This window comes from Teleopsis dalmanni, chromosome 2 (assembly GCF_002237135.1).
Source record: "Teleopsis dalmanni isolate 2A chromosome 2, ASM223713v2, whole genome shotgun sequence".
NCBI lineage: Eukaryota > Metazoa > Arthropoda > Insecta > Diptera > Diopsidae > Teleopsis > Teleopsis dalmanni.
In genome coordinates this window covers 228,995,858-229,006,765 of record NC_051847.1, presented here as the reverse complement: position 1 = coordinate 229,006,765, position 10,908 = coordinate 228,995,858, and the positions used below count along the sequence as shown (strand labels likewise).

The 10,908-nt window shown below is 30.2% G+C and overlaps 1 protein-coding gene across 2 annotated transcripts; it reads right to left on the bottom strand.

Moving 5' to 3' along the window:
* Positions 1-10,076, bottom strand: LOC119678193. 2 transcript variants are annotated; one of them, XM_038089891.1, is made up of 3 exons: positions 9,988-10,076; positions 8,568-9,358; positions 1-192 (listed from the first exon to the last, which is right to left on the bottom strand). In XM_038089891.1, the coding sequence occupies exons 2-3, from the start codon at positions 8,995-8,997 to the stop codon at positions 149-151; spliced, it is 474 nt and encodes a 157-aa protein (XP_037945819.1). In that variant the 5' UTR covers positions 8,998-9,358; positions 9,988-10,076; the 3' UTR covers positions 1-148. The 2 variants fall into 2 exon arrangements, with proteins under 2 accessions (XP_037945819.1, XP_037945820.1); XM_038089892.1 differs by lacking the exon at positions 1-192 and adding an exon at positions 8,269-8,506.
* Positions 10,077-10,908: the final 832 nt, after the last annotated feature.

Sequence of the window (10,908 nt, the reverse complement as noted above, 5' to 3'; positions counted from 1 at the left end):
CATGTTATCTTTTGCTGTTCGTTGTTCTGGTATTTCATTTTCAATGTATCTTACTTCTTATTAGCTCCATTTATTGTTAAATTGTTCAAACGTTGTCAATGTTCGTTACGTTGTTCATCAATTTTAATTTAATTTTTTTAATACGTCCCTAAAATCGATAATTTTGTTGGGATTTTGGCAATTCGATATAAGCTGGCAAAAAATTATATATAATGATTAAAAAAATTAAATTTATTGTGGCAACGCTAAAATAAAAATGACATATAGTTTTGACATATTGTAAAAGTGAGTTAGTAGTAGTTGAACAATGTACGAGAGTTGTAATAAAGAAAAGTACTGAGTTAAAATATATCGTTTAAAATCTTATTTAAAATGACTAAGCTTCGACTTTATCACAGCGTACTTTTATTAAATATTTGGTTAAAATTTCCCATTGCAATGTGACATCGATAATTGGTCAGAAATCAGAATTAATGCAAGTAGAAAAAATGTTTACAACAAAAGTAATGCACACCCAGCACTCGCTCTTGGCATACATAAAAAATAATGCAAATATTGGAAAATTCAGATTTTGATTTCTTTATTTCATAAATGTGAACTGGCATTATGTTTTGGCTTTATATCGTTTGTTTTGTTTAATGTTACTTTATTGTTCGGCTTAGTAGGTGTGCAATCAATTTTACACGGTTTTGACCCTGAATGACCATAGCTGCATGCGAATTATTGCGCACTCCTATACGCATTCAGAGGAGTTGACCTGCTCTTGTGGTTCTGTTTTAAGCCACTGAATCGGAAAATTACACTCAATCATGTTGACAAACAAGCATGGCATTTTCATACAAATTTTCCACTTTTTCCACTTTTTTAGCTCGCAACAAGGTTGCCCTATGCACACTTATTTGTATTTGTTTTGTAAAATTGGCGTAGCGATACACCGCCAACTGCATTACTGCTGACTTGTGGCGATTTATGTGTGTCAACCTTCGAACATATTTGCGTACCGGATTCCTAGGGGAAATTAAGAGATACACAAAGTACACAAGATACTCGGGAAATACGTAAACAAAACGTAAAAGTTCTGATAGTAAGAATAATTGCTACAATTGCGTACCACTTCTGCTTGCATATGTAACAATTTGCATAAGTTTCTTAAATCTTATATTCCACTTTAAATCTAAATTTATTTTAAACAAAACAAACTAAAGCAATTCTTCGACCTTTTGAAAAATTCATTTGCATAATTTAAATATACATTAAAAAGTACAAATATGCAAATTACAGAAGTCAGGGACGTATGGAAATATATTTGAACAAGGCCAATGGGGTTTGTAGTGCGTACCTGTGTACTCGATACAGTGAAAATAAATCAATAATTAAATTAATGTTAATTTAATAAATTCAATTAATATTTCCATCAAAATGCGAACATTCTATACTTTATTCTCCTTGTCATACATTTTGCAAGGATACTTCATGTATCCTTTTTGGCAGTGATTCTTGGTAATGTGCAACTACTCCTATTACTCCTATTAAAATGTTCATAAATCAAAGTTACAATCCATGTGTTGACAAATACATTTAACATACATAGCAAACACATATCCTGCATATGTCACCTTTGTGTATTTAGTATGACTGAGTATGTGTTTGACACACATTAATAAATACGTAAACAACTTTATCAAATTTACTAACTGCAAATTTGTAAATAATGCTTTGTAAATAAAATTTATACAATTTATCTATATTTATATTTATATTTATTCACGTGAATGCAATACAGTCCCAAAGAAAAAGCATGGACAGAGACAGGGGCACGGATACGGTTGTGGACACTTTCACGGACGAAAATATTTTTTAATTTGCGTACAAATATATTAAGTAAAATTGTAAATATTGTAAATTATCTGCTTAAAAAGCAATTTAAATAAATCTATACTTAAATGAATTTGCAAATATTTATAACTTATTTCGTTATTTCGTAACATATGTGTGCGCATAATTTCATGATATTGAATTTTAATTAACAGGCCAACGTGTCGTATGAGCAACGTTTATTAATTTTCGATGTTCATTGTGTATGAAATTTTAATATCTTTCGATTATTCCGTTCATTAAATTTTGTTAAGATTCATGAAATTGATTTTGTTGGGTTTATTACAATTTATTGTACATATTTTTATTTTATATAGTATATGATATATTACAGTGTTTATTCTTTATAGTCATATTTCACAATTACTACTGAAAGTACATTTCACTTAAATATTTTCAGTATTTACTTAACAATTTTTAATACAATGCAAAACAGAAGAGATACTTTTTTATCTTAATTAAATTATATTTCCTACATATATTCTCATTTTAATACCTAAATAATTTACTAAAGCTCCACGACTTAAGTCGTGTAAGATTAGATAATGGAAAAACAATTTATAATCTTTTTAATGGTCCTAAACCTTAATCTAAAGATTGCAGCTAAAAGGTATATCTCTCTAAGATATGTTTCTTACCTAAAGAACAATACTTGCTACTATTAGTATCAAGTTTGTTTCTACCAGTAATAAGTAACATTAGAGAAGAATCTTACGAGTTGTTTAAGTCGTTGAATTACAAATCCGCATCAATGTCGAATCAGCCCAGATCTGAGTACTATTATTCAGTGCTTCCTGCATTGCTACAAGCTCAATTAGTTCTTGTTAGAATATTACTTTAAGTGCTATAAACTATCTTTACAATGATGCATGTCTTATTTATTGTACGAGACAATATTATGCAATTAAATAATAGCCGCATAATACGAGTACTAAGCGTTGAAAGAGGGCAAACCGAAGTATATGTCAGCTACTGATAGAAAAGTGCGTCGGTTAGACTTCGAGCTGATGACTAGCATCCATACTTTTGAATCTGTCAAGTATTTTATCTACCTTGGCACTATCATAATGAACAACAGCGATGTTTGTCTGGAGATCAGACGAAAAACCACCATTGGACTTAGTTAGCGTTTGGGATGTTGAGCTCGCTTTTGAAAGACAAAACTTACGCTTATCCGACCTGTTTATCTGTATGGCGCAGAAGCATAGAGGTTATCACAGTATAAACACTGAAGTAGCATTGGAAGTAATCGACAGAAAAGTTCTTGGCAAGATCTTTGGTCCTTCACGAGTAAGTCATGACTGTCGTATCCGAATGAACCACAATCTGTATGGGTTTTATCACGACATCGATATAGTTCAGCGAATTAACATCCAGCGCCATTGGTGGATTGGCAATGACGTGAGCAATAATAAAGATGCTCCAGCGAAAAATGTATTGTAGGCGGTAGTTGGTGGAAGAGGGAGGCGTAAAGGTAGACCGTGTTTTCAGTGGTAAATAGAATATACAGAATGATTGGAGCAGAATACTTTGAATCTTCACGTGCAGTGGTTGTATTAAAGATGAGAGTGTTATGTTTAAAAAAAAAGGTCGAGAATCGACAATAAAGACGAGAGTTAAATCAAAGAAATGGAATGGTTAAGTACTAAGCCGATACTATAGCATATAATAGTTTGAAAAATAGTCCTGTTTGTACTGATTAAGCCAAATAATCTCAATTCAAAACTGCTTCTTAAACTAAGTTTTCCAATATAATTTTTTTGCATTGTTGTGATGGAAACTACCGGTCATCTTTAGAGATGAGAGAATTCTGGTCAACGGATGCAAACACTTCCAAAACTGAAAAAAGGCTGTTGTACTGGATTTATTCTTCAATAGTTTCATATTCTGGGTTTCTAAGCCTTTCAACAAAGCCACATTTTGTCTCTTTTTTATGTAGAACTTTTTTAGTTATAAAACTTAACTAATCCTGTGCTTTTTAATGCCAATCAGTTGACTTAATGCTTTTCCTAAATGCATTAAAGCCATAAAAATCTATGCCATTAGCTGAAATAAATTATCGAAAGAAGAAGCAAAAGTTTAAAATACTTCAAACAATAAATGCACTTAATTGAACCAGAATTGCATTTCTACATCCTCTTTTTCATTGCATAGGCACTTATATTCTGTTTTCTAAAGAAGTTAACAAGTAATAGCAAAATTATAAGAAAAACCTAAAATCAAACGTTTGGAAAGGAGTCAGCAGGAAACAATCGTCTCAAGAGCAAACTTCACACTTTCAAAGTACATAATTTCAAGTCAACTCAAGTTTTATTTTCCTTTTGCAATTTTTATCATACAAATGCATGCATCTCTCCCTCCCCCCGTGGATGGAAACCACGAACTGTCACATTGATTTGGAATCGAATGAAGTATTCGATTTTTGTTCAGATTTCATTTGTTTTTGTGCAAAAAGGTGTAATTATCCATGTGCCACTACTACTGTTCCAAACAGACTTCGATCGAATAGTCTAAGGGTCGAGGCACCCTTGAAGATTGTAGTCACATCTCGTACAAAAGGCGCAAATACGTCACATGAAGTGTGCAGATTAAACGCTGCGTGTTGCCGGATGAACGATGAACACAAGAAATTTGCTTTTTGTCTCTAATTATATTGAGCACGGGCTCGAAGCCGGTAACTGTTGGAAACCGTACAGCTCAAAATGTACGACTATATGTGGTAAGTACTAAATGAGAAAATTATTTAATATTTTCATTTTATTAAAGAAAAATATAACAATCTTTAGAAACGATTTTAATTAAGATTTCTCAACAAATTTTTTGTTTATTTTAATTAATTCTACTTCGGGTTGATAGTTCTTTAAGTGAAGAAGAAGTGATGTATATTTTATTTAATATCAAATTCAGACAGATGTTGGTGATTTATTTAAATAATTTTCATGTGGAGTAAAATAATTTGAAAATAAATAAAGTAAAATTATTTTATAGCATTTCTATGCGAACACATCATGCAAACTGGTTTATGTACAGAATAAAATTGGTTGCTGTCACACGCATTGTTCTAAACATGACAATGTTAATGTTATAATGTAAATGCTATAACGTTAATAATGTTAATGTTATAATGTAAATGCTATAACGTTAATAATGTTAATGTTATAATGTCAATGTTACAATGTTAATGTTAATATTATAATGTTAATGTTAGTGCACTGAGTTGTGTCAATGCTATGTTATGTTACCACAAATTAATCCTTTGTACTCACTCACATGTCTCTACGATTACGAGTTTTTGTCAATTATAAAGCTTTTCAGCTTCATTAGACAAATTTGATTATTTTTTACAAGATTCTGACAAAGAGTTCTTAAAGTAGAATAAATGTACTTGTATTTTTCTAGTTCATTTCGAAAAAAAAACATTACAAGTGCTAAAGTTACAATTTATACTAAATACTGGTATTTTGGTATTTGGTGCTAATGATAGCAAATATCAAAACCTTTTGCTATTTAACATGTGCGAACTAAACGCTAGATGGCACGAGAAACAGCTAAGAGAAGGTCAATTAACGCAAAGGGCACTTGGTAAACGTTCCGTTATTTTACCGAACCTTGATCAAGTGTGAGTGTTATATATTGTCTTGCAAATCCAAGACTTATTGATTCACAAATAGTCAGTGGCATAGCTAGTACACTACCATAGTATAGGGAGATACCAGAAACTATTTATTTTGGGCGATGCTTTTGTAGTTTACTAAATTTTTGTGGTATTAATTCTATTGCCAAAAGAAGACAAAAATTTCCACCCCCTGAATACTCCTCCGCAAAGTAAATAATGTCAAAATTTCTAAAATTAAAACCGATGTCCTTTTTTTTAAACTTAATAAAATTATTAAGTAGGTAATATGTACATTCAAATACAATGCTAACTATTTTACTTTATTCATGCAGGTCGTAAAAGACCACAAAATTAGCTGCTGCATAAGAAAATTATATTTATTTGAAAATAGTGTATCAACCAGGGAGTGATAGCTCCCTATCACTTCGAATCTGACCATTCATATCTTCATATCATAAATACAATTATTATTAACATCAACTGCCAATGATAGCTATCAGTCTATACACAAATATAGTATACTCTTTCAGTAAAACTTCATCTATAGTCACTTAGGAAGTAAAAAAAAAACAGCTCATAGCAACAAGAAAAGCTTTTCTTTTGATATATGAAGCAGTTTTCACACACACACAAATGAATCTTTTTTATCTCACATTTGTCAGTGACTTTGAAACGAGAAATCATTGCGCCGTTTCACTCGTCCTAATGCCCTAATCAACGCTACGCTCGTGCTGAATCACCATAACGTTTGAGAAGTTGTGACTCAAGAGTAAATGCAACAATTGAATAGAGTGATGGAACATTCTCTCCAAAAATAGACTGGATTTCAAATTATTGCTACTTAATTTTAATACATAATATATTTAATAAATGTGAAATAATGTCCTAATTGCCAAAATGAATATTTGTTGAGATTACATGAAGCCTTGAAGCAAATTCTTGAATTTACTAGTTCAATGCAAAAAATGAAGTTTTAGCTTCTCCCATCTGAATCACTACAATGTTATGTCTCTGATTGGGTATACATTGGATATGATTTAATGCTGCAATGTTCAATCATTTTAAATATCAAGTACTGATCAGATTTTACGAAATATAAAATATAGTAAAAAATCAAATATTTATTAATTTACTTTATTATATTGTTTAATAAATTTAAGTATCTTAGAGTATCTAAAAACCCGAGGACACATACAGTATATAAATAAATTTAGATTTAAAAAAATTCTCAGCATTACAGATTTTGGAATTGGTGACCGCAAATTATTATTAACCATATGCTTTTAGTAAAATAAGGGTATGTAGTAAATGATCTATATGTACATATTTAACATCAAGCTCTACCTCAGAATAGCATAGATCTTACATAACATATATAATGAAAAAAATACTGAAACCAATTGAAACAACCTGTGGTTAGCACAACATATCATATGAGTCGGGGTGTATACTATTCTCCAATTCATCAATAATAACAATAAGTGTTCAATTAAAAAAAAACAATAGTGTAACAAAATATTTATATAAAACCAGCTAAACACAGGAGCTTATTTAAAATTTGAATTTATATTTACAACATGATTACAACTTAACAATACTCATCAAATATTATGAATTTCATATGGTTACTAATATTTAAAATCACAATTTTTATTTCTATTTCATAAATATGTAAGTGAAATTATAATTATATACCATATTTCAATATTATAAAAAAATTAAATAATTATAAACATTTAAGTAGTAAATCACTTCAATCGTTTCAAATATTTAAGAATTGATCACATGATTTTCTGCTGGGATTGCATATCAAAATATTTTCGTGACCAGAAATTATAATTATATACCATATTTCAATATTATAAAAAAATTAAATAGTTATAAACATTTTAAGTAGTAAATTACTTTAATCGCTTCAAAAATTTAAGAATTTTTGATGATTTTGATGAACATGATTTTCTGCTGGGATTGCATATCAAAATATTTTCGTGACCAGAAATTATAATTATATACCATATTTCAATATTATAAAAAAATGAAATAATTATAAACATTTAAGTAGTAAATCACTTCAATCGTTTCAAAAATTTAAGAATTGATCACATGATTTTCTGCTGGGATTGCATATAAAAATATTTTCGTGACAAGATAAATATAAAGATAATTAAAAAGATAATTATCTTGCACATTGCACATATACTTATGCTTTTGCTTTTGTATACGTTTTAACAAGGAAAACTTATTTTCAGATGTTTGTCAAGAATTGTGAGTAAAATTCACAGCTGGAGGTTTTAATCCAATTATTTCGATCAGATGAAGGAAGATCAGCTGTGCCTTTCAGGAAACATTATTGCTTCGAGAATGAAATAGTAAATGGAAAGAAAGTTCTCAAACTGAGATAATATATAAAGCGCACAGTGAAGCAAGTACATAAAATTAGAAGTTAAAATAATACTTTCGAGATCATATAAAATACAGATGCATCTGTATGATAGAGCACTTATCTAGATAATGAATAGAACATAATAATTATGTGATTACATAGATATCTGTGATGACTTAGAATAAAATACGTTTGTATAGTTAATAATATTAGAACTATATACGCAACTATGAATGAACTTTTGTGGATAATAATACGTTGAGAAAAATCCACAAAAGCTAGATTAATTTTATAATGCATTATTTTAGTATTACATTGAAGGTACAAAATATAGTTTAAAATAATAAAATTCATGTAATTATAGTTGAAATTAATGAAAATATATATCTTCCAGTTTAATTTATAAGGAAGGCAGGCAAAAAATGTATGTACATATCAGACAACAGTGAACGTATCACGTGAAACTAAAATTGTCACTTGATTGTAATTGTTGAGAACTGTATGCAACTCCTAAAAGAGGATCTTATAGAATCGTCAGCTCATTATGATGAGTAAAATATGAGAGTACAACAAACACATGCAGAAACCATAGAGCAATTCTTAATTTCATTTTTGACTACATTAGAAGTTACCTATGTATAGTAAAATATTTAAGAAATTATTTAATAAAAATATTTACAAATATACACTTACTCTCTTCGTCACTCAATCTTAGGTTAAATGATTTCAAGCCTGGCGGAGTATTCTCTTCATCCGAATCATCATCTATTGGGGTCACACCGAAGCTACCAATCAAGTTCATGTTGTTGGCAGAACTAGGCGTACGCAAGTTGGCATCTGATAAATGCTTGGTTAACTCCGTTATGGGTGACAACACATTCATTGCGAACTTATTCAACTTCTTATTGGATTTGAATATAGCTGCAACCTTGACCGAGGGCTCGTGGTTGGCAGGACTATGGAACTCAAGCAACTTGAAGCGCTTAGCAGATGCTGAAATGGTTTTCTCTGACGACTCATTAAGCTCGTCAATGTCTTCGTATTGCTCTGATGCACCACGCTTTTGCGTACTCACGGCGGAGGAGGAGGGTGAACTACCATCGACAACTGTTGACGACTCCATTGCGCACAGTTCCAACACACTTGTTACTCTTTCCAGTTGTTGAGAAACAAAACGTAAAAATACGCTCGCAAGTCACACTTTTACCGTTTTTTTTTTGCTAAACACACCGCACAACTCCTTTGCTTTTCTAAATTTTTTATAGAAGATCAAATATAGTTTTTTATATTTGACGTATTTCTATACGATAACTAGAAAGCAAAAAAGTTTATAATTTGATTGTTTGATTCAATCAGAATTCACTTGAATTATTTTGAGCGGCCGCGTGAGAACCAACGGCGAAGCCAACGTGTGTAGCAAAGGAAAATGAATGTTACGCTCTCTCGTCTCCTACTTTTCACGACTTTTTACGCTAAAAACGTTACTAAAAAGAAAGGAAAAAACCAACAAATTTGTATGTGGCAAAAAATAAGAAACCAATTGGAATTACACGCACTTTTTTCGAACGAAATGAAAATTTTTTTTGAACTTTCGCTAAATCTCTATTATTAACGTATTTCAAAATTCGGTAATTCAAAACTTATTTTGAATAATTTAGAAAAAAATTTTTCTAAATATTTCCGTTTTGAAAAATTTCGCAGAGTTATTTTCGCGTTTTCCCACCGACCTGTTGCGCGCCGAAAGACAATGCACTTTCACTTCTTTTTTTAAATAAATTAACGCAACTGACGTAGAAGGTTTTTAAAATTTTATATATATGTTAAAAAAACAGACAGAACACTTTAAACTCAGTTTAACAATGCAATCAAGCTGTTGAGGATTTGTCGTTGGAAAAACGCAGTTTTCGCGTCGAAATTTACATTAAGAAAGTGGAAATGCGCCAAAACGCATTTTCCCCACAACCCGATTTGCCCGACATTCGCGCTAAAAAAGCACGCAAACAACAACAATACCACAACAAATTGGTTGCCTTGAAATCTCTTTTTATGCAAATTTCTTAGTTCTAATCCTCTTAATTAATTATTAATCTTTTATTGTTTTATGAATTCATACTTTTTACCCACGATTCAACGCAACTCAAATTTTACACTCTCAGTAATTATGCGCTTTTTAAATTACAAATAACACACTTAATTGAAAATTTATTTTTATAATTTAAAAACAAAAAAAGTCCTACAAACTTTAAACTTTTATATGCTTTTATGTTTTTTGCAAATTATTTCGTATTAATTATGTTCTATAACTCTCAAAACGCACAAATTTCTAACAAATTTCACTTAATAAACAGCTGAATATTATCTGCACTACGCAAAGTCCGTTATGCAAATAGGTGTCGTCACTGTAGCTTCTTCTTCTTGTAAAACAGATAATACTTTTTTTTTGCATTAAGTTTGATTTGAGTATGATTGCAGGGTTGTATTTGTGTGATGCAAATAATGTATGAATTGTATGTTAATTGAACACATCAAAGGGTTAGTAATTTTAACACATTTCGGACCACTAGCTTAGAATCTATTTTAATAGTCAAAGAATATTTTATTTTTTTTTAGGTGAATATGTGAGAAGTGAAAGTAATCTTTTAAATAAATATTAAACTCTTCGCATTTACTTAAACTTGTTTTATTTTACTATTTACTATGGAAATTTCACCGCCTGAATTGCCTGGTACTTTATGGATTAAAAAACACTCTTGTACAAAAACTAAATTACACAGTTTGAATAAATTGTTCTTATTTAAAGGAAATTAGATACAAATATTTATACATATATAAATTTTTGCTATTATTTTATAGAAATAAAATAGCTTTGTAACGACATTTCCGAAGTCGTTATCAAAATATGCTGAGTTAAGTTAGCATGCAAACTGGGTCATAACGATAAATTATTACTATTATGGCCGTGTGCGAGTTCGAGTAAATTGATGGTAAATTGAGGATATAGTAAATAATGTTAGCGATTGTTGATATTTAAAAG